Below are 25,684 nucleotides of genomic sequence, written 5' to 3'. Positions count from 1 at the left end.
CAGAATTAACTCAGGTGCATCAATTTAAGCTATTAGGTGTAATGTATTTAAACAGCAAACAAGTCAATGGTGAAGGATTAAAGGTTTCTTCCCAAAGTAAAAAAGAGCAAACAAAGCTATGTTAAATAATGGCTGATAATAGTTGAGATCTGCTTGGGAAAAACAATGTGTATATCTGTGCTTGCTTTAACAATAATAGAGTCCTATATTTCAACTATAGTTGTACTTGTATGCAAGCAATTAAGAATCAAATAAAACCCACGGTATTATACGAATAAAGAGTTATGTTTATATAGAAATGCTACCAGTAACTGATGGATGGCCTCTCTGTTTCTTTCCCCTTGAATATCTACACAGGTTCCACGGAGGAAGCATAGCTGGCAAATACTCTTTGGTTGGTCCTTCTCGCTGTCATGGAAAGCCCAGACTTTGAAAGGACCACAATGTTCTGTTATATAAGTTATGGGAAAAATGCAAACATCAGTACCTTGGTTTATATATCAAAATGGACACCTCTGCTTACCTCAAGAAGTACTTCAAAAAATGTGAAAGTATCTCGGAAGTAAAAAAAAAAAAAAAAAAAAAAAAAAAAAAACAATGAGATGATGGACAAAGAGCCTTAAACTATTATTCCAGACACTACTGACAAACACCGTAGGAAAGTGGTATTTATTTCCCAATAATGTACAGCTTTACCAAGAGTTTTGATTCTGGTGGCAGAAGGAGAAATGAAATTCATGAAAACAACAGAACTCAGCCAAGTCTAGATTATCAAGTGTGTGATTATTTTGTCTCTTTTCTCTTATTTTCTCAGCCGCCTTGTATTTTCATTATTCCTACTGCCTCTAAAACTGAGAAAGACAAAAGAAGGCAATTCTGTATATTGCTTTTATAGGTTTCGATGGCAGGTACTTGAAGTTATTGACTGAGGTACTCATATTATTTATAAAATGTATCCATTTTCTCTCTGTCCCTCAAAAATAAATGAGTAATTGCAGTATCTAGTAGATTTTAGAATAAAGTAATTATTGTGTTGTTATCTCAAGGGTAGATGTATATTTTATTTTTAAAAGAAGTTAATCAACTAAATAGAAAAAGAATTTTTAAAGTAGTGAAATAAAAGGAGTGAGAACTAGCCCAGGAGTGAGTCACTGATAATCATATGGTCATCTGGTTCTATAAAGCTCATCTCAATATGGCAGAAAGAAATACTGGGGAGGGAGGAGTGCAGAAACAAAGGTGATTCAAAGTGCAGAAGACTGTCATATAAGCCAGATATTGTCACTTATAACCATATACACCCATGTATTCCCTGCAAAGATAGTGGCTTCTCTTAAATCACACATGATGGAAGAATCAGGTCATTTTTCTAAACATAGAATTATCGCTGTGATACAAGAAGCCTTTCTCTAGAGAATTTATAACTGCAAAGCTAGCATCAGGCCAATAAATTGTGGTACTCAAATCTCTTTTCAATATCCACCCTTGGGAAGTACAAGTAGCTTAAAAATAAACATCAGTGTCTTTCAATGCAGCTCAAAAAAAAAAAAAAAAAAAAGGTGAAGATACCTGCTCCGAAGAAGAAACATTTATAGGACATCAGGGTGAATGTTATAATGCCAATGACCTTTAGGTCTAAGAATAAAATGAAACTATATTCTTGACACATTCTTCAAATGTTTGGACTAAATTGCATAGAAATGAAGTGTGTTCAGGATGACCATCCATGAGCAACAGAGACAGGACTGAATATCACAAGTAGATCTAAGTATGGAGTTTTTCAAAGAACATATTCAAATAATATGAGGCCACTGGTGCTGGCAACAAATTGAATCTTTACCAAAAGCTGAAAGTGAACCATTTCATAGCATTAAAATATTATAGATCCTTATACAAGAAAGACCCAAAAAATAAAAAATAAAGAACTAGCCAACTATGTCTAAAATACATTAAACACAAATATTTCCTTCACCTGCAAGGATTCCTGTCCTCCACAATCTGCTCTTAACTTACCTTTCCAACTTGGCTTCTAAACGCCTTCACACCATCCCTGAATTCAGCTGAACTGAACTATTCTGTTTCCAAATAAGAAATATATTTTCTCCTAGAAAAGAGCAGTCATTGTTTGATTAAGAAGTCGTCCTCAGTACCACCCTACAGGACCAATAACTTTCTCTGCCGTCTTATGCAATTTTGTTTGGTATTTATTTTCTCTTCTTTCTCTCAAATTTTACTGTAAGATACTTACAATAAGAACCATCCTTTATTCACCCTGGTTTCTACAGTATGAAATGGTCAAACACGTGACCTTTAGAATAAAGTGAAATCATTGTAAGATAAACACTTGTCATTAGAAATAATTAAATAATAGGAAGAGTGTACCCTGAGTATGTCAATGGTGTATAATAAGACCCATAATGCTCTTTAATAAGAAAGCAAGAAGGAAGAATTGGTTGCGGTTTTGCTGTTGTTGGTTTAGCTGGTTGGATGGTTATTTTGCTGTTGTTAGTTGGTTGGTTGTTTTGGTTTATGTGTAAGGACACAGTGAAACAGAATGATTAAATGACTTTAATGTCATTAAACAGCTCACAAAGTGAAACAGTCAGAACTTGAACCAGTGTCTCTTGATTCCTGGTAAGCCACAATGTTTTTACTTATTTATTTATTTTACATAGTGTAATTCACTCTCAATAAGCCACACAATTATTTCCACCCTCTGCAAATTTCTTTAAAATAATGATAAAGAAATAAGGGGATCTTACCTCCATCAGCAGAAGAAAGCCCTAAGTGTAGGTAATGCTGTATAAAAGAAAGAGCTCTGCTTTTGGAGGGAAGGCAGCCTTCGAAACCTTATCATGAGTACCATTAACTGAGACCACTCCCTGGCTTTACATTTCCTAAACTATAAAACAGGTGTAAGAATATCTACACCCCATCCACATCACAGTGTGTTTTCTGTGAAGTTAATGATAATGTGAGTGAAATCTAGCCCTGCACCTGGCACACAGTCAACTGTTTGTTGACTTTGAAATAAAAAGTTGTATTCAAAGATCTGTGTGTACACACATGCCTTTGGGGAAGAAAATTCATTGTTATCATTTTTTATGTGGACTGTGTAGCAAATAATTTTGATATGGCAGTATTTTTTAAATTCACTATATTATATGTGGTGCCTTTCTAACTACCTCCCCGACTTGGAATCACAAGTCCCAAATGTTTATTTCCACTCTAAAGGCAGCTTTAACAATTCAACTTTTTAACATGTTGCCAATGAAACACACCAAAAGAGAAATGTGTGACAAGTCAAAGTTTGCTTTTGGGATTCTTGCAAAGGAGCACTTCTTTGAGTTTAGTATTAGAAATGTTTAATTCTATAATATGCAAAAACAGGAATATTGATTTTTGAGCTTACACTACAGTGACTCGCTTCCTGGGGGAAAATCGCTGCAATGGAGGGGGGCACCTTAAGTGAGGGGGCAGGTCAAGTAAAGATACTTCTTATCTAGAAAACACAGAAATCTATTACTGAGTGGTTCTTTAACAGTTAGCAAAACCTGTGACCCCTTGGATCTTAATATTGTTTTCTGAATTATTTATCTGCCAGTAGAGTACAAGGAGAATGTATTTAGTAAAAGTAACATGCATCTTGGGAACTGAGGAACTAGTTTAAGTCACAGATGTGTTAAGTATTAGCTGTGTGACTTTGGGTGGCTCACTTAGCCACTTTGATCCTAATTTTCTTATCCAAATAAGAAATGCCCTGATTGCTCTGTTTTGGGTGAGAGAACTAAATGACATAGAATATGTAAAATTCAAAGGGAATTTTATTTCAGCAAAGGAAGCTTTATTATCACCACTATAACTATCACATTATAATTATATTATCACTATTATAATTATCCAAGCTTTGTTTCCTTAAAAGAAGTAAATGTTGGTTTTTGATTACTTGCTTTTATCACCACTGGAGATGAAATATTACTCCCACATTCCTGAGTGAAGATGGAAATCACTGTACTGCTATAGAAAGACTATGTTCTCTAGTCAGAATTGTGTGCCTTGAAGTCCCGTTCACTGCACTTGAATGCACCACATGGAAATAACGCTCTTATGTTGTTATGATTCCTTTTTAAAATTGTGGGCTTTCCTTAAGAGAAGGGTCCACATGGAGGGGTCCAGAGCAACAAGACAAAACTCTTACTAATATCATACACGTGTACAGAGCTTTAGGGTTTTAAAGCTATTTCTCCTTTGTTCCTCACATCAGTCTTGTGTTTCCATTAACATGGGTACCTAAAGCACAAAAAGAGCCTCGTGCAAGACCAACCAGTCTACTGTCATCTACCTCGTTGTAAGAGGCATGATGCATGAGAGGTTGGTTGATCCCCCAGTATGTGCATTGATCCCTTTTTCCTCTCATAGCCCAGAGCCAGTTGCCCCTTTTATTTTTGTCAACAACACTTCCTTTTTGTTCCTCTCCCTCCAACTAGGAAGTACATCACTGACACAGACACAATATACCTTTTCATAAGGAAGGCAAATAAACATGGGCCAGATGGGCTGAGGGCATTACAACATGTTTCCTGCTCCCATGGTGACTCAATGGGGCTGGTATGAGAACTTATCTTATTCAAGGAATCAGCTTCCCTGGCAGAATTATGAGTCAGTTCCTGGGTAGAAAGCTCATTTTCCAACAACATTTGAGGGGGTGGGGTGGGGGCCCCTTGGATGGATTACAGTAAAGGTCATTCAGAAAACAACGTAGCCAGGACCAGAAGGGAAGCACCAGCACTAACCAACCACTAACTTCTGAAACTTCATTGATCTCTAACAAGAGTAACAAGGTCATCTCCCCCTTTTCCTTCAAGGTGGGAACATAAAACCACATTGACAAACTGATGGCATGAATCCAAACAAGTTCCATTATAAAATTAACCAATCTGGGCAAAAAAAGGATGTGAAGGGACACTATTTTTCATCCATTTTACATGTATGTATTTGTAGATATATGTATATATATATGTATAAATATAAAAGTTGAGTTCCTACTCTGTGTCTATATGTTAATCTTTACTCCAAGTGTTTGGGTAACAAACAAAATGGACAAATCCCTGTCCTTAGGGAGCTTAAAAACAGAGAAATAGGGAGGGATGGATGAAAAGGAGGGAAAGAGAAATAAAGAAAGGAGAGGGGATGGGGGTTGGGGAGGAAAAAGAAAAGGAAGAAGGTGGAAGGGAAGGAGAAGAAAAGGAGGAGGTGAAAAAAGAAAGAGTTAATATAATGTCAAGAAATAATGAGTGTTATGAAGAAAACTAAAGCAGGATAGAAGAATAGAGAGTGATTGGCAGGGGTATTTTAGTTAAGATGGTTAAGGAAGGAAGGCCTCTGTAAGAAGATACCAGTCAAGGATAGAACTAAATCTAATAAGAACAGACAACAATCAGGCGTTATATTCAGCATATTTAAAAATCAGGACATCAGGACACTGGCCAGTCAAATGGGACACTCAGTCAAGCAGGACAGATGCTGGTCTAAACAGCCAGTAGAGCTGTACACTAGTGCATCCCAGCTGAATATCAGGTCTGCTTATAATATATCTTTTCCTCTGTGAAGCCTCCAAGGGCCAACAAGGTTAAAAGTTATTGCTCCTTCTCTTGGCTTTGAGATGTACTCTGTCCTAATTATACTCCTCCTTTAGTGCTATTATTGTTTTCCAATAAAATGCCTTAAATGGTGTAGCAAAATTGAAACCCACCCAGAAAAGATCATCAGGATGGTAGGAGGGCTCAAATCCATGCCATGTGAAGAACAGTTGAAGGCATGTATTGGACAACATGGTTATGGTTTTATGACCACTGTTTTAATATCTCTGACAGCCTGTCACATAGAAGAGGAAGTAAAGCAATGATATTCAAAGTATGGTCCATGGTCTTCAGGGAAATTATACATGGCAAACTTTTTTTAAATGAAGATACCTTAGTTCCCTGAATTAAAATTAGATAATCAAGGGATTAGGTATTTTCAATTTAAATCCAGTAGTTGAACCAAAGAAATATATGGATATGATGAGACAAATTTCAGTTATATGTACTAAAAAATTTCTAAGAATTTGATCAGTCCAAAGACATAATGGGCTAAAATTCAATGATCACTAGTTAGAGGTACCATAGAATGGTTCTGAGCAGTACCTCTGAAGATGAAATGAGACCTGAAAGGACAGACTTTCAAGTCCCCTGTAACTCTGATGTCATATGATCCAAGTCCATGATAATTGAGTTTGGTTATTTAAACTCAATAAACATTTTGACTGCCTCTTCTTATGCTTATGAAGCAACATCCAAAGAAAGAATGAGCCTAATGAGCGGTTCTTTCTTTCCTATATGGAAGCAGTAGACAAAAACCCATCTTTATCTACTTGTTTCCATAAGGTATCAGTGGATTGGTACCACTGAGGCTTTCTCCATCACTGGCTCAAGTTTGGAAAACAGAGTTATAATACCATCACTGTCATTTCTTTTCCCATAGAACCTGAGGTAAGGGGAAGAAATAGGATTCTAGTTGGCTTGGATGTGAAGGTGATGGAAAATTCCTATAATTAGAAAGTGCACTCTCCCCAGTGCACTTCATTCCATGAAGACTAAAGATATCAGTGGTTCCCCCCAGCACCAAAATTCTATAATTCTGTCAAATATAAGATTCCATGTTACCACAGAAGTCAGTGGAAATAAACAACTTTATCTTCTCTTAACTCATTTTCAGAAAGACTTGAGACATTACCCTATGCATTACTTATATTTTAATAAATTGTCAAAAGACATTCACTTACCTGAGGCATCACTTTGCAAGATCCCATAGAAGTAGAGACTCATTACACACCACAGAAGTCTCATCCTGTCAATATAAATACAAAGGTAAGGAGAGTATTTATTACTCTCAATTGCTTAAATAATATTCATGCATATGCATGCTGACTATTGACTAGGAACTGTTCTAAGAATTTTACAATATTAACAAACTTAATTGTCAGAACCAACCAGTAAAATAGGCTTTTTTCATCCCCATATTACAGATAAGAAAACTGAGACATGTGTAAATAACATACCCAAGATTCTGTGGCTAGAAGATGGTAAAGTAATGATCAAATTCCAGTAGGCTGGCTCTAGAACAGTCTCTTAATCACTGAAATCTAACTGCCTACTAAAAAAATATTCTTTTGGATTTTTTTCATCAGAGTTGAATTTCTGATAAATGAGTTTGTTCTTATTACCCTTGATCATATTCTCTTGTTTATTCTCTATTGGAAATACTTTATAATCCAGACAGTTTTCCTTCTTAGTGATGAATAGAAAGTCTACAAATACTGGATTCAGACTTGGTTTGCAGTCCACCATACTCTGAATTTAGAGTAAGGGGAAAAGTATAATCCTCACGCCTTGCTGTGCCTGCTCTTATCTTCTCATTGGAAGAGACGAATGATGAGGCTGAATTCCAATTTCTGTGATATTTAGCCTTTCTGTTGATACCCAGCTGAAACAGCCAACTAGAAAGAACAATGCCCTTATATTTGGTTGTGTGATCTTTAATGCAGAAGGGCTGGAGATTTAACAACTCTGTGAAATATTTCTTTCCCTACTACTCTAGACATATCTGGCCCCTGGTAAAACTGCTGTGGGGTTATAGATACTGAAACCTGAATATTACTGATAAATTCCATACTTAAGACTTCCACTCTCTGTTTTGAACACAACAGCCATACTGGGTGCTTACACTGGTCTTGGTAACTTGTCCAGACTATACTTCTAGTAGGTGACAGAGATGAGATTTATATCCACACCTGCAAAACTACAAGTCTATTATCCTAAACATTAGCCTATGTCACAAGTTTCACAACCACAGGAACCCAGTAGTCTAAAAAGGTCAAAGAGATATTTAATAAGTAGGGTAACATTAACAGCATTTGAAATGGGACATTTTTAAGAGCACTACACTGAAACAGAAGGTACCTTTTGGACAGTACCAAAAGGTATGGTCCAAAACGGTACTGTCCAAGCAATCCAGAGTATGTGGTCACTTTAAAGGACAATGCAAGTTTCCAACATCTGTCACCTCTCTTGACCACACATCACCAAAAATCTCTACTGTGCTTCTTCTTTAGCATGACTGTACACAAATCACAGGAGAGTATATTATATCTTAAACAACTATTTTATCTCAGAAAGTAAATGTCTCTTTCTTAACGCTACCATTCCCTTCCATTTCTTATACCATTAACTTAGGGAGTTCTCTCCATTAGTCATTCATTAATTCAATAAAACATGTATTGAACACTTTCTGTTTACAAGTCACTATGATATAACCACAGGGGTCTCTGTCAAGCAAGATGTAGGGCTGTTATCCCCAGTAGAGGAGATAAACCACATGCAAACCACTGCAGCAACAGCAACTTTGAATAATACACATGCAGAGGCATTCTAGGACAGTCAAAGATTTATCGGAAGTTCTAGCACTAAGCAGACTCTAGCAGGGACTTAAAATGTGTACAAGAAATAGCTGCAACACAAAGTAATGCAGTAAAAATAGTCAGAGAGGGGCCAATAAGTGCTACTGAAGATTAGCCAAAAAAAGAGATTACTCCAGCTAAGGCAGTCAAAGAAGACTAAACACAAGAGGTAGCTTTGAATTGAGCAAGAACTGGTTTTGAAATTTAGAATTGAGGTAGAAGAAAAATGTGGGGAAAAGAAACTCAGTGGAGAATAATGCTCAAAGAGGAAAGCATGGAACATAAATAGGAAATAGTCTATAAATAATTCAGTTTGACTCAAGCACAGGGTATTAGAAAAATAACTATAGAAGATTTTGTTGGAAAGCAGGGGGTTTTAGGATCAGAATATTGCAAGGCCTTGAACAGTAGGCTAAGAACTTAGGATTTCATTTAAACAGAATATAGGGAATCACTGAAAGTTTCTGATTAGAGGAATGATATGATCATCAAATTATGTCATATGGAGAGCATTCTTCCAGGCATGTATTGGATGGATCGCCACTAAATTCTGTCTTATAATCACTGTGGCTCCTGATTCATCACAATAATTGTTATCCTCATAGTTTTGTGTCATCTAAGAACTTGATCGACATTCCACCTATGTCCTCATCCAAGTCATTAATAAAAGTAATTAATCATTCTGTATAATCCTTGTCAACAGAGAGCAACCAGACATTTAACTGCCGATTCAGGGCAGGGTAATCTCAGTTCCAATACTCAGCTATGCTAAAGTACTCCAGCCTTCCAAATTGCTTTTGGCTATTAAAAGAAAAAGCCTCACACCTCTAGATTTTCCAAATTTGCCTGTTTATAAGCTTCTGAGTTCCTATGGCAACACTTAGAAGACATTCTAATTAATGTGATTGAGAGTCTTAATTGATAATTCCATGAGTAACTGGATTATACTTGAGGCAGCAAGGAGTCAGGTCACCAAGATAAAGCTAATCTAACTTGTGTGCAAACACAAATCCAGGGTCAGTCCTGCCCTGTGATGAATTAGAATAAAGCAGACTGAAAAGAAAATGTGATTGTGCAGGCTGGTTTTGACAGACTGAAGGTATCAATGTTAGTGTCTGGTCTGAAACCTCTCTGGGAAGACTGATTCGTTTAACCTTGTGTTGCATTCAGCCTCAGAAATTTATTATTTTTACTAGTAATAACACATTTTTTTTTTCTTTTTTGGCAGCACAGCACAGCACGCGGAACTACCCTGACCAGGGATGGAACCCACCGTACCCCATGCAGTGGAAGCACGGAACCTTAACCACTGGACCACCAGGGAAGTCCAGTAATGCACTTTTGATTCTTATTTCTTGTGGGGAGGGGGCGCTGGGTATTTTCAGACATGAAGAAACTGTCAGAAAAGCAAAGGAATCTGTCTAATAATGCATGGTTTCTCATGGTCTGAAGTACTACCTAGTTTTAGATTATTGTGATGGGGTTTAACAGCTCCTGCCCTTGCTTCAGATCATTGGAACCTACATATAATAAATTCCCAAGTCAGCCTTCCCTACATTATCCATTTTTTTTACTATATGATCATTTTTGCACTTCCCCTTAGATATTAGTACTTCTCTCATATTTAATGCCATTGTTTCCTAGTATAATGTCTGTACCATCTAGCAAGAAGTTTCAAATACATAATTAGTTCTATGCAATCAACATAATGTTGGGACTTCCCTGGTGGTCCAGTGGTTAAGACTTTGCCTTCCAGTGCAGGGGGTGCAGGTTCGATCCCTGGTCAGGGATCTAAGATCCCATATGCCTTGAGGCCAAAAAACCAAAAAACATAAAAGAGAAGCAATAATTTAACAAATTCAATAAAGACTTTAAAAATGGTCCACGTGAAAAAAACCTTTAAAAAAAACCATGATGTTAGTAATGATTATTATCATATACTTTAACATCTATCCTTGAAAATCAATATTTCTAGTGTCTGCATTCTCTAGGGTTATTAAGCTTCAAGATTTCCTTACCTCTGGGTCAGCCCTGACTACTAGATTTTCTCACTGGGCCAGGAGATAACAGGCTGAAACCAAGTTTGCTACCCCAAGGCTAGTATTACCTCTGAATCACCATTTGCTCAGCCTTCCTTCTGTACAACAGCATTTCACAAGGCCACAAGACTGGATTCATCCATCAGTTTCCTAATTCCATATGCAGCTCCACAATCAGATCATAGGCACTCTTTGAATCCCAGCAACCTGATTGGAGCTTGGCCCTTCAACCTGATGCTTATCAGCACTCTGGTCCAAGAGCCTGCATTTTTTTTCCCTGTAAGGTCCTACTCCAAGCTGGATCAACCTCCTATAACCATGAAGCTTTATCTGCTTCATTCCTGGTTGACAGATACCCTTTGCTTTTACCTGCTCACTGAATACTTGGACATAAACACCAAGGCACAAACCGTAAATGGTCATACCCAAATTGGCCCTGCAGCCAAATTACTTCCTTGCGTCCTAATTCCATCTAGGTCCTTGCTTTACCTTTCTCTAACTTACTGATAAAGTTTGAGTGGGTCTTGCTTCTATGCTGATCTAAGATAGGACAAACAAGCTTTTGAAGGACACAGGAGAAGTTATTAATTACTCCATTTTACAGAAAAAGAGATAGCACTTATTAATAAATCAGAGTTATTTTCTTCATCAATCTTTTATCTAATTTATAGCTTTTGAACCATAAAAGAATTCTTGTGCAGAATATTTCAGAATCTAATATTTATTAATTAACAAAAGTTTTCAGCAAAGTAACACAGAAGTCTCTGAACCTGGGTAAAATGAAGTAAGCATACGCCACTTTGTCTTTTAATGAATGTAACTATAAACCTGGGCAGAGTGCGTGGAGAAACTTTTTGAGGATTCTAAAAAGGAAAAATTAGCACTTTCTTTTCAAGTATCATAAGCATTCACCATAATATTATGCACCATAAATAAAACCTTAACAAATGTTAAAGAATTCAAAGTACATTCTCTGAACATAGAATTAAACTAATATATATAAATAAATAAATAACAGGAAAAATCTCCAAACACTTAGAAATTAAGGAATATACTTCTAAATAATCCATGAGACAAAGACATAATCTCAAGGAAGATGAGATAACATTTTGTATTGAACAAAATTGAAAATCCAACATACCAAAATGCATGGGATGCAATTAAAGCAGTGCTTAGAGAAAAAAATTGCTGTATTAAAAGCTCACAATATAAAAAGAAGAAAGATCTCAAGAAAATCATCTAATCTTTCACCTTAAGAACCTACAAAAAGAAGAGAAAATTAAAACTAGCAAGCAAAATGAGGGAAATAATGAAGAGTAGAGATCAAAGATTTTTAAATCAGAAATAATATAAGCATAGAAAAAAATAATAAAACCAAAAATTGGTTCTTTGAAAAGAACAATAAAATTGCTAAACCTTTAACCAAGAGAACCAACAAGGAAAGAATAACACATATCACTAATATCAGTAATAAAAGAGGGTACTTCACTACACAGGCATTATAACTGTCATAAGGCAATATTAACAATTCTAGGCACATAAATTCCACAATTTATTTTTATTTATTTATTTATTTTTTCTGTACGCTGGCCTCTCACTGTCGTGGCCTCTCCCGTTGCAGAGCACAGGCTCCGGACACGCAGCGCAGGCTCAGCAGCGCTCCACGGCATGTGGGACCCTCCCGGACTGGGGAACAAACCCATATCCCCTGCATCGGCAGGTGGACTCTCAACCACTGTGCCACCAGGGAAGCCCAAATTCCACAATTTAGATGAAATGGACCAACATCTTAAAAACCACGAATTACCAAAATTCACCCAAAATTAAATGGACAATCTAAATAGCCCTATATTATGAGAAGAAATTTGCAGGTAGAAACCCTCCAAAAAATAAATATCTAAGCTCCAGATGGTTTCACTGGTGAATTCTACCAAACATTTTAAGGATTAATAACGTCAATTCTACATAATTTCTTCCAGAAAATAAAAGATGACATAACGGTTCTCAATTTACATAATGAGATCAATATTGCTCTAATTACAAAACCTACCACAGACAGCACAAGAAAACAAATTTACAGATATCCCACAACCAGAGTTTCTCCCAGGAATTCAAGGTTGGTTTCAGTATTTTGAAAGTCTGAAGAAGAAAAACCACATGATCGTATCAATTGATGCACGAACAATATCTGACAAAATTCAATATCCATTCACGATAAAAACTCTCATCAAACTAAGAATAAAAGGGAACTTCCTCAAATAGATTTAAAAAATCTACAAAAAACCTACAGCTAACATTACATCTAATATTGAAAAGACTGAATGTTTTTCCACTAACATCAGGAGCAAGGCAAGGAAGTTCATTCTCAGTACTATTCAACATCATTCTAGAAGTCTTACCCAGTGCAATGAGGCTATTCACAGATGACATGATTTTCAACATAGAAAATCCTAAGGAATCTATTAAAAAATGGAACTAAATAAGTATGTTTAGCAAAGTCACATCATGTGTAGTCAACACACAAAAATTAAACATATTACTATAGACTAGCAATGAGCAATTGGAAAGAATCTTCTTTTAAAAATACTGGTTACAATAACTCAAAGAAAACATAAAATGCTTAGCTAAAAAGCCTAACCAAACATGTGCAAAATCGGTTGAAATTTACAAAACGTTGATAAAGAAATGAAATAACCTAAATATATGGAAATATGTGGTTGGCAGGATGGCTCCCAATGCTAACCATGTCCTAGTCCCTGGAACCTGTTATGTTACCTTACTTGGCAAAATAACTTTAATTAAGGTTATGGACCTTAAAATAGGGAGATTATACTGGATTATTCACATGGACCTAATTTAACCACTATGAGCCCTTAAAAGCAGAGAACTTTCTCTGACTAAAGTCAGAGAGATGCAGCAGAAGGATGAGCCAAAGAAATGGGAAGCTATAGGCTTTTGATGTTAAAAGATAAATGTAGGGCTTCCCTGGTGGCACAGTGGTTGAGAATCTGCCTGCTGATGCAGGGGACACAGGTTTGTGCCCCGGTCTGGGAGGATCCCGCATGCCGCGGAGCGGCTGGGCCTGTGAGCCATGGCCGCTGAGCCTGCGCGTCCGGAGCCTGTGCTCCGCAACGGGAGAGGCCACAACCGTAAGACGCCCGCGTACTGCAAAAAAAAAAAAAGATAAATGTAGCAACATATTTTGATGTTAAAAGATAAATGTACAACATATCATGGAATGCCGGTGGCCTTAGAGAACTGAGAGAAATATCCAGCGGACAACCAGTAAGGAATCAGGAACCTCAGGCCTATAGCCACAGGGCATAAATTCTATCAACAGCTTTGGAAGTGTGTTCTTCCCCAGAGCCTCCAGAAAGGAACACAACCTTGCTGACAATTTGATCACTTTGACTTTAGCCTTGTAAGGCCCTAAGCAGAGAACCAGCTAAACTACACTGTACCTGGACATGTGATTCACAGAAACTCTGATGTAATAAATGGATATTGCTTTCAGCCACTAAGTGTCTGGTATTTATTACATTGGTAATAGAAAATAATACAAGAGACATACCAGACTCATGGATTGTAAGACTCCACATAGAAAACATGTCAATTCTCCCCAAAATTACTTGACAGACTTAATGAAATTCCAGTCAAAAATGCTAGCAAGATCTGTTTATAGATATAGACAAGTTGACTCTAAAATTTGTATGGAAAAAGAAATGCCTTAAATATTGAAATCCATTTTGACAAAGAATAAAGTTGTAGGAATCATACTACAAACAACCCAATTTTAAAATGTCAAAAGTCTTAAAGAGACTTTTTACCAAAAAAGGATTTTTATTTTTCTTTTGTTTTTTTTGCGGTATGCAGGCCTCTCACTGTTGTGGCCTCTCCCGTTGTGGAGCACAGGCTCCGGACGTGCAGGCTCAGCGGCCATGGCCCACGGGCCCAGCGTCTCCGCGGCATGTGGGATCTTCCTAGACCGGGGCACGAACCCTTGTCCCCTGCATTGGCAGGCAGACTCTCAACCACTGCACCACCAGGTAAGCCCCAAGGATATTTAGAAGGCAAATTAACACAAGAAAGGATGTTCAACATTATTAGCCATAGGGCAGTGAAAATTAAAGCCACAAAATGAGATACCACTAAACGCCTTTCAGCATAACTAAAGTAAGAAATATTGACAATACCAAGTGCTGAAGGGAATACAGAACAGCTGGAACTCTCCTGCTGCTGAGACTACAAAATGTTACAGCCTCGCTGGAAAACAATTTGTCAGTTTCTTATTAAGTTAAACACACACATACCATGGGATCTAGAAATCCCATTCCTAGCTATTTACTCAAGAGAAAGGGAAACTTATGTTCACACAAAAAGCTGTACGTGAATGTTTATAGTAGCTCCATTATTATTATTATTATTAATTTTTTTTTTTTTTTTTTTTATGCGGTACGCGGGCCTCTCACTGTTGTGGCCTCTCCCGTTGTGGAGCACAGGCTCCGGACGCGCAGGCTCAGCGGCCATGGCTCACGGGCCCAGCCGCTTCGCGGCATGTGGGATCTTCCCGGACCGGGGCACGAACCCGTGTCCCCTGCATCGGCAGGAGGACTCTCAACCACTGCACCACCAGGGAAGCCCTATAGTAGCTCCATTATGAATTGTCAAAAACTAGAAACAACTCAAATGGCCTTCAAGAGGGAAATGGATAAACAAACCTTGGTACATCCAAAAAATAGATGCTTGCCAACAGTACATAGCGATGAGCTGTTGAAAACAACTGGGATGGACCTCAAAGAAACTATGCTGAGTGAAAAAAAAAGTCAGTTTCAGTAGGTTACCACCATCCAGGTCCATTTAAATGACATTTCCAAAAAGACAAAGCTAAAGTGACAAAGAGCAGATCAGGGGCTAGAGGTAGTACAAGGGTGACTGCAAAGGGACAGCACAAGGGCATCGTTTGGGAGACAGAACAGTTCTCTGTCCTGATTGGGGCAGTGATTAAATAAATGAGTCTATCCATAAATTCATAGAATTGTACTTCCAGAAAAGTCAATTTTATTTCATGTTAATTTAAAAAATATATGTTTAAGTGGCATGATTTTTCTTGTTAAAAATTCCAGAAATGATTTGTGAACCCCTTTAGACAGTTTAAATAAATGAAAGCTGTTTTAACCCAAATTTGGCTTCTATTTTCAAAGGTCACTTTGAAAATGACACAGTCTTATCGTTAAGTACAAAATGTTCCAAAAAAGTCTAGCAGTAGAGGAACATGGAGAGATCAATGAAACTGTTCTAACTTTCAGCACATCAAGCCAGTGTTGCTAACCTCGATATTAACAGAGGACTCAAAGTTTAGAAAACATGAGCACACTCCTCTTAGATACTGCCTTCCCCTTTCTTATTAAATAGCTTCAAAGTGTTTGCAACTCTGAGAGGACATATGTAACATAATATACCACCTGCCACCTTTAGAAGCTTGGAATAGAATGTGAGCAGGTTGATTTCCTTTTGTCCTTTAATATTTGGAATAGCAACATGCTCAGTGGGGTGAGGGAAGAAATGTCATCATTAAGTCTCACCCTTCACAAGAGGGAACTAGAACTAGGTTTTCAGTGGAAAGTGCAATGAACTTGGAGTTAGTTCTAAGTTTCACTGTATGATCTTGGACAGCCTGGCAGAAGAGGAGAGAACTATTCACAGCAACCACTTACAGTTATAACCTGGTTACTGTATTAATGACTAATTTAAAACTGATGTGCTAAGCATTTGTGGACACTTCTTAGTTAAGGCAGGAAGAGTGTTTCAATGTACCTTCTCCCTAGTAGGTGGACAATTTGATGACTAAGTATTCTGTACTTAGGGATACTGAGGCTGGAGTTTGCATGGGGTGAAAGAAATTAATACCTACCTCATCAGTTTGTTAGGAGGAGTGTACTTGATAATTCCTGTAGAGTACTTAGCACTGTCCAGGAACATAAACAGCTCTCAGCAAATTCTGGTTATCATGAACTCTTATTAAATGAGGTCATATATGAGAAACACTTCAGAAACTGTGGAGCTGTAGGCAGATGTGAGCTACCATTAATATCATTTACAAAGAATAGACTAAGTTACTTGGTTCAAGTTGACCATTGACCATTGGGCAAAATGTGCCATGTCCTACACTTTGCAGGTACTAGGTCCAAGTTCAGTACTCTGTTCTCAAAATATTTCAGAAAAGACAGTCGTGGTTTTAAGTCGGGCATCTGTACCTTACAGAAAAGCCAAGATGGTTATGATACACTCTACAAAAAAACTTGAACTTGGAAAAATCATGGTCCAGATGGTCTCACTTCTCTAGTCCTCAAATCCCTCATTTACAAAGTGGAGTGAAAACCTCTGCCCTGATATCTCATAGGGCGGTTGTAGAGGATCAAATGATGTGACACATGGAAGAATTTAATTATAAAGTGTTACACTAACATAAAGTGTCATGACATTGTTTTTTATTACGAAATGAGATGGGCTGTTTTGTTTTGTTTTGTTTAGATTTTAAAGAATTTGAAGAAGTGGAGATCTTAAAGTCAAAAAGAAAATAATGTTACAAATTGCTTAATTCAGATCACAGCATGGATTACCTTTGGTGACATCGCCAGGGAGGAGCAAGAATGAGGCTTCTAAGGTCTGGTAATGTTCTATTCCTTAGTCAGGTGATGGTTACACGATGATGCATTTGTAAAAATTCAGCAATTTGTACATGTAATATTTATGTACTTTAGTGTTAATATTCTATGCTTCTGTAAAAAATATGGAAAAACTTTTGCTTGACTGAAGTTAAAACGTGGTTTAAAACAAGGAGAGGTTAGAGAAAGGTATAGGATAACAGTATAGTTTTTTAAATCAAGAAAGCAGCTTAAAATCCAACACAGAGTGAGAGAGATATCTCAGAGCTCTTCAAAGCTGTGGGGGAAATTTTTAGGATGAACCTCACATTCCTTCTAATTCATTCAGCAAATATTTATTAAGCTGTGGACACAGTCTGAAGGAGGAGGAAAGGTGGAAGCTTCCCCTGTTCTTAAGGAGCTTGCAGTCCTGAGGCGTATAAATGTCTAGAGTCTAAAGAACGGGGCTTCAACTCATGCAGCTCAATAACAAAAAAACAAACAACCCAATCCAAAAATGGGCAGAAGAACTAAATAGACATTTCTCCAAAGAAGATATACAGATTGCTAACAAACACATGAAAGAATGCTCAACCTCATTAATCATTAGAGAAATGCAAATCAAAACTACAATGAGATATCATCTCACACCGGTCAGATTGGCCATCATCAAAAACTCTAGAAACAATAAATGCTGGAGAGGGTGTGGAGAAAAGGGAACCCTCTTGCACTGCTGGTGGGAATGTAAATTGATACAGCCGCTATGGAGAACAGTATGGAGGTTCCTTAAAAAACTACAAATAGAACTACCATACGACCCAGCAATCCCACTACTGGGAATATACCCTGAGAAAACTATAATTCAGAAAGACTCATGTACCAAAATGTTCATTGCAGCTCTATTTACAATAGCCAGGACATGGAAGCAACCTAAGTGTCCATCAACAGATGAATGGATAAAGAAGATGTGGCACATATATACAATGGAATATTACTCAGCCATAAAAAGAAATGAAACTGAGTTATTTATAATGAGGTGGATGGACCTGGAGTCTGTCATACAGAGTGAAGTAAGTCAGAAGGAGAAAAACAAATACCGTATGCTAACACATATATATGGACTCTAAGGGAAAAAAATGTCATGAAGAGGTTAGTGGTAGGACGGGAATAAAACACAGACTTACTCGAGCATGGACTTGAGGATATGGGGAGGGGGAGGGGTGGGCTGTGACGAAGTGGGGGAGTGGCAGGGACATATATACACTATCAAATGTAAATTAGATAGCTGGTGGGAAGCTGCTGCATAGCACAGGGAGATCACCTCTGTGCTTTGTGACCGCCTGGGGGGGTGGGATAGGGAGGGTGGGAGAGAGGGTGATGCAAGAGGGAGGAGATGTGGGAGCATGTGTGTATGTATAACTGATTTAGTTTGTTGTAGAGGGAAAACTAACACACTATTGTAAAACAATTATACTCCAATAAAGATGTTAAAAAAAATAAATAAATAAATAAATAAAAAAATAAAAATAAAGAACGGGGCTTCAGCAGAAGCATTTCACAGCATGTGAGTGTAGAGGAGGGAGAGGCTCTCTGGGGAAATGTGATGTCATTTGAAGTTAAAGTAGAGAATTAGGAGAAATTTAAACCACCACAGACACAAAACAGTCCTATCACCTGAAAGACTAAGATCTAGTCACCTCCAGGTTAGGAAATTCATTACTTTTCTCAGCATAGGAAAGCTTCCTAACCATCTGAGGTTTTCTCCTCTTAAATTTAATACAACGACATTGCCACCAATAACCTCTTTAATTCGAACGGATAGTCTGAAGATCACGATCCTGTCTGGGAGGCTGTCTAGAGAGAGACACCATCTACACACTGTTAGAGAGGCCACAAGAACAAAACTGGAGCCAAGTTTTCATAGATTTCTCCATAAAGACTGTATGCTCTAGCTTTTGAGTATACAGAATCGAGTTTTGTTCAAATCAAAAAGTATTTATTGAACTCCTATTTCGTACACTTTAATAGAAACTGTGCGGTATACAGGAATAAACACACAGCTCTTAAAATCATGGATCTCATAGTTTGGGAGCAAAGTCAGACATAAACACAAAATAAATTGACAGAAAGAAAAGTAGAGAGAAAAGAACAAGTAAATGGTTGAGGACAATACAATCACACCAAAATGCATGATGAAAACTCTCACATCCCATGGTGAGCATTCTGCCAAAGGACCATGTGACCAAATGATTCTGAAAAGTAATATGTCACATAGCTCTTTTTTGGAGATTCACAATGTACCTTAGTATTTTAAAGGCTCAGGTCATCTACAAAGCAAATATTGTGGTTGACTTGTTTTTTTTTTTTTTTTTTTTTTTGGCGGTACGCGGGCCTCTCACTGTTGTGGCCTCTCCCGTTGCGGAGCACAGGCTCCGGACGCGCAGGCCTAGCGGCCATGGCTCACGGGCTTAGTTGCTCCGCGGCATGTGGGATCTTCCCGGACCAGGGCACGAACCCGTGTCTCCTGCATCGGCAGGCGGATTCTCAACCACTGCGCCACCAGGGAAGCCCTGGTTGACTTGTTTTAACCCAGCATTAAACCAAGTTATCTGTCTGTGAACCCTTTTTGATGCATTAAGACTCTTAGGGTTCCATTGGAAATACTGAAGTAAATAGTGAAAGCCCTAATCAGGGAAGGACGAGCCCCAGCCCTAATTCCCAGATCAATCTTCAGTCCATAAGATGCAGATGCTTTTCAAAATCATCCAACTCCACTTGAGACTAAACCAGGGAAAGAACTGAGTCCTAGCTTTCCCACAGCTTCACCTCCCCTCTGCAGCCTTTCCTGGTTCTCTCTTGTCTGGCCACTGGCTGGAAATATACTATGCTTTCTCTGAAAACTCAGTTCAGGTATCTGTATCTCCCTTAGAGCCCTGAGAAATTGTTGTCCTAATCGGTTTTATTGAGGTTTTTCTCTTTTTACCTCCTTTTTTGGGCTAGGACTTCAAGTTTGTGCCCACATTATATAGTCCAATGACATTACATAATAAACATATATAATTATAGGGCAACTACTGGGTGGTAGCAAGAACATCTCCCCAGGATACAGTCAACCTCTGTTCTAATTTGGTGTTGGTCACTTTGTAACTTTGCTCCCTTGGATAATTTACTGAATTCCTGTGGAGCCTGGTATCCTTACCAATAAAATAGACTAACAAATATTTACTCCATAGGCTGTTATAAGGATCCAATTAGATGATATTTATGAAAAAACTTTATAAATGGTGAAGTATGCAAATATGAAGCACTGATGTTTTTATTTTGCACACGTATTCACATGAACCCTAGATTCTTTAGCAAAGCTGAAGGCCATGCAGAGGATGCAGTCTCCTCCAGGAGTGGGTCTCAACAGACGTCACTGTGAGTTCTATGACTCCCATCAAAATCCACTGCCTAAAAAGTGGACCTGTTTTCAGAAATTAGACTTGAATGGGTCTAAGTCAACCTCGGTCTCACAACACCAAGTCAGTTGTCCTTTCACAGGAGCATTTCCCTGTGTCATCCCCCTGCTTCCATCAGAGAAAAAGATAGGTTTGCTAGAGATCATCTATCAGAATGGAACTTCACCTGCTCCCCTATTTAGGGACCTGGAAGTTTCAGGAGCTTCAGCTATTCAAACAGACCCTGCAGCACTCAGGCTCTCCTCATTCTCCCTTACACAGAGAAACAGGAGGGATGAGTCCCAGGTCCTAGTCCTGCTTCTTGCATGAATTAGTTGTGTGACTTTGCCTATGCACTTTACTGTCCTGGTGCCACAGTTTCCACAACTGGCTTTGTGAATAAGAGTTAAAATCAAAAGTTAAAGCAGAACTTTCACAAAAGACTTCCCATGTACCAGACCGACACTGTGCCGATCGTGAGAAAGCCCAGGGGCTTCAGGAGAGCCTCCACCTTCAGGCATTCAGTCTACTGGAGGACACAGCCCATCGGACTTCCTTCCCATCCCCATCCCCAACCTTGTCCCTGAAACACAAAGATAATATTCCAAGTCTTCCTGGGAACCCACGTAAGCCAAAACTAGAGAGCATTAAGGAAAATATTATCTCTCTGTATCTAAAGTGTTAAAGAAAATCCCCTTATGAGCTAACACTGAGGAGGTCTGTGTGAGTCTGTGTCCCTGTTGAGAAAATTCTATGGCTTCTTTCACTGATTTTTGGGCATCAGAATCATCCTGACAGATGGCAATGTGTACCCACCAGTCCCATAGTCTGGGATGTGACCTCAGTCAACCAGATCACTCTGTATGGAGGGAAAAGGCGGGGGTTCTGGCAGCAATTCTTTATATACGCATTTGACATTTGGTGACTTTGTGGCAAGTAAAGTAAGACCACGAAATTCCCCTTTAATCAGAATGAGACTGAGCTGGAATTTTATAGTGCTGTTATCTACTGATCCATAAACCACTTAAGACTCAAATGACCTTAATTTCAACCAGTGCCTTACCTTCACTATACAGCAACTTAGGAAAAAAAAAAAACAAAAAGCCAGTGCCCTCACAGAGAGGTGCTGAAGCAGTGCTTAATATGAGGCTTTAAAATGCTTTGACAAGAAAATTGAGCAGGATGGCAGAAAATATACTAAAACCAATATGGACAGAGTACAAGGGGGGGGGGCATTTTGTGGCTGTACCTTAAGCTTTTTAGGGGCATTATTTTCCAATACAAAGCTAATAAATAGTAAGTGAGTACCCACTATGTGGACCCTCTGTGCTAAATGCTAAAGGATGAAACAGATTTTAACATGCCTCAGGCATCTAGGACCTCACAACCAAGCAGGGACCTCCAGCATGCAGTTTGCTAATTTAACCTTGTAGTTAAAAGCCTATTATTTTAGTTAAATGTTCCAATCCTTGGCTCTGCCACTTAGTACCTGAGGAATATTGGTCAAGTTATTTAATCTATCTGTGCCTTAGTTGTCTCAACTGTAAAATGGGGAGAATAACAGTATCTATTATTTATTTAACTATACAGAAGTTTAGCTGTGTATACTCATACTATTATGAATCATGTAAGTCCAAGGAACATGCTCTAACGAAGGAATTACTTGTGCTTTAATGGGGGTGGGGGGATAGGTTGGGTGGAGGCAGTGGGGCCGGCGGCTGGACTGGATGGCCTTACAGCTGGATTCTGAAGACAGGTAACGCCCTGAAATGCAGCCATGCATACAGAGAAAGGCATTTAGGGCAAAATTAAAATAAAACAAGCCTTACATTTTACCACTGAGCATAGAACAGGAAGGAAAACTTGTTGAAAGATTCTAATTAGATGAACATTATCTTGCAGTTATGAAGTCCCTAAAACCACGTACTAGGAACCGTGATTCAGAATAGGAATTTTATTCTGCACAGCATTTCAATGGCCTACACTCCTTGGAGCCACTAATCATATCAACACATGGTTACCACATTCTGCCCTAGGTAGCAATACTAATGATTATAGGAGTTAGTAGGACATTACCCAAGCACTGGGGCCATAAAAAGCATGTCCGATTACACTGACACTGCCAGTTCAAGAATAGAAGTCTTTCTCATTAGCGCAGAAAATATATATTTTTTTAAAGCGGTACGCGGGCCTCTCACTGTTGCGGCCTCTCCCGTTTGCGGAGCACAGGCTCCAGACGCGCAGGCTCAGCGGCCATGGCTCACGGGCCCAGCCGCTCCGCGGCACGTGGGACCCTCCCAGACCGGGGCACGAACCCGCGTCCCCCGCATCCGCAGGCGGACTCTCAACCACTGCGCCACCAGGGAAGCCCCAGAAAATATTTTTAAAACACTTTTCCATTCACAAAGTTTTGTTCACACATATATATTCATTTAAACCTCTGAAGACTGCCTAAAGTTTGGTCTTTAATATCAATCCCATTTTACAGAAGTAGTGATTTCTCCAAAGTTCCACAGATAATAAATGGTGAAGCCAGTATTTAAACTGAGATACCATGACACCAAATCTCATGGTCTTTCCACTACATGCTCCCTTCTCTGCTCTTGTCATTACTTTAAAAGTTTGTGTTAGAGACATGGGGCCACAGAAACATGATTTTTTATTGGAGTCTGAATGTCTACCTTCTGCTTAGCAAACGATCACAGCATTCATCGTGTCCTAAAGAAAATCCCATGCTGCTCATGCCATCGATCTGTAGCTGTCTCCAACAAAAGGACCTGAATACCTGCTGTGGCCCTGGGAATCTTAAATAAGAAGTCAATGAGAGATGCTGGTAAGTGGTTCTGTAATTGTCTAGGAGCGGATAAAACCTTGGTGGAATAATAATCATATCAGTATGCTGGCTACATGAATGATCCTGTCGTGAATTACAACAAGGTACTTCAACTCCAAAGCCTAGGGTGGTACATCTGCATAATTAATCTTGCCCTGCAATAACCCTGCAGGGTCAGCAACGTTGGCATTCTGCAGCCGAAATTAATGTCGTATTATTTTAGTCCCCTTTGGTGTTTCCTTGGATTCAGGAAAATAATATCAGATGCAGCAGCTCTGTTGACACAGACAGGGTTTTAAAGGATCACCAAGTTATAAAAAGAAAACCCCTCACATAAATCCTGGTAGGTAGACAGGATGAATTCGACACATAGTCCTAATACACCTACTAAGCTCAAAGTTCTTGATACTTTTTATTCTTGGATTAACTTAGACTCTCTAAAGACCACATATTGATCTATATTGTCCAGCTTAGGCTTCTACAAAGTGACTTCAAGAAATTACACTTTGGTACTGTGCCCTCATTTTAGAGAAACGTTAAGTTGTTAGTATTTGGTGAAGTAACAGGTTAAAAAGTTATCTTTTTCTACGTGACTTCTCAGGGTCTTTAGAATGCATACTGTGAAACTAAATTACTTAGGAATCATTAACAGCGCTCCTCCAACTCAATTGACTTTAGGAACCCTTGTTTAAAATATCTCTAGGGCTTCCCTGGTGGCGCAGTAGTTGAGAGTCCGCCTGTGAGGCAGGAGACACGGGTTCGTGCCCCGGTCCGGGAGGATCCCACATGCCGCGGAGGGGCTGGGCCCGTGAGCCATGGCCGCTGAGCCTGCGCGTCCGGAGCCTGTGCTCCGCAACGGGAGAGGCCACAGCAGTGAGAGGCCCGCGTACAGCAAAAAAAAAAAAAAAAAAAAAAAAAAAAAAAAAAATCTCTAAACATTAGAATTCTCGGCACAGTTTAGAAATGCTGACTGAAGTTCTTTCAGAAAAAAAAAAGGGGGGGGTGTTCATCTGTATAAGGCATCCCAGCAATCGACTCAGCTTTGAGAAATTCCTGGCAATTCTCTCAGGAGATGTGTTAGAGAAAACTCTCAAGTGAGGTGAGGGTCATGAATTCTTAACTGGAGAAAAAAGTGGGAAATTCAAATCAATTTTCTAATCTGTGAAGCCATCCCTGTGGCAAAAGCTGATGGAGAAACAGGAGCATAATGAGTAGCTAACGTGAGACATAGGACATGCCGGTGGGTATAAGCATGATAGTGCTATGCTTGGCCAGTACTGCTAATTGGCGTTGATTACGATCTCACTTCTCCTAGCATTTTTGAGGCTGTTGCCAAATCACAACATAAGGCACCATAGAGAAAGAGTCAGAAAACAGAGAAGTGCTCTTATTTCTCCAATTATAAAAGGAGTCAGCATACATGAGGAGACCCGGAAAATAACCTCTGCGACCTGAATACATGCTAGATACATTAAAAGTGCTATTATTTTTAATTGGTCTGCCTTACTCTGAAAAAGAGAAAGATGAGAAAATGTGTACTCATTAGGCTGACCTAAAAACCCATGGCTTTTTGCATGTAAATATTCTTTTTACCCACTGATGCTTGAAAAACAAACTGAAATCTTGTTCTCCAAAGCCAAAAGAAGAGATGTTTACCACATCACAAACAAGAAGGCTGTAAAAGCCTTAGGTAAGTTTTGGGTGCCATGAGAACACCTGTAAAGGCCGACTAATGACAAGGACCAAATCAATTTTCCCACACAGCACATCTTGATTCTGTTTCCCTGATGTCCTTCATACGACATTCTGGTTCCTCCAAGATCTGGCGGCAAACTCCTCTAGACAATGTTTTTCCACATCACTCTTCATATACCCCAGCCTTTGGCCACAGGTACACACGCAGATGGGGTTATAAGTCACCCCCACTCCTCCCTTCCCTTTTAATCATTCCTTCTGCCTGGAACATCCTGCATTCCCCTCTTCACATGTACAAACACTGCCCATCCTTCAAGGTCTATTTCCAAAAACATTTCCTCATGAAACCCCCCTGCTTCCTTTAGCCAGATGTAATGTATTCCTTCTCCCTACAACTTTCCCTTCTAGTTGCAGTAATGGAATCCTTTGCCTTGTACTACAGTTAAGGGTGTATGTCTTCTCTCTTGAGACCCTTGAGAACAGGTTCTACCTCTGATGAATATCTGTCTTGCAGAGCCTCGCAGGAAGCCTGGACA

General features: G+C 38.8%; 1 protein-coding gene across 8 annotated transcripts in view; it reads right to left on the bottom strand.

Annotated features, from left to right (window-relative positions):
* Positions 1-25,684, bottom strand: part of IL1RAP (interleukin 1 receptor accessory protein) — a 133,247-nt gene that overhangs the window by 80,539 nt on the left and 27,024 nt on the right. For all 8 annotated transcript variants that reach the window (XM_059064565.2, XM_067034232.1, XM_067034234.1 and 5 more), the window contains exon 2: positions 6,824-6,888. In XM_059064565.2, coding sequence (XP_058920548.1) covers positions 6,824-6,887 — 64 coding nt within the window. In that variant the 5' untranslated portion in view covers position 6,888. The remainder of the gene's footprint in view (positions 1-6,823; positions 6,889-25,684) is intronic.

The sequence above is a fragment of the Kogia breviceps genome, chromosome 5 (assembly GCF_026419965.1).
Source record: "Kogia breviceps isolate mKogBre1 chromosome 5, mKogBre1 haplotype 1, whole genome shotgun sequence".
NCBI classification, from domain to species: Eukaryota; Metazoa; Chordata; class Mammalia; order Artiodactyla; family Physeteridae; genus Kogia; species Kogia breviceps.
The sequence above is the reverse complement of the archived record's forward strand: the minus strand, read 5'-3'. Positions and strand labels throughout refer to the sequence as shown.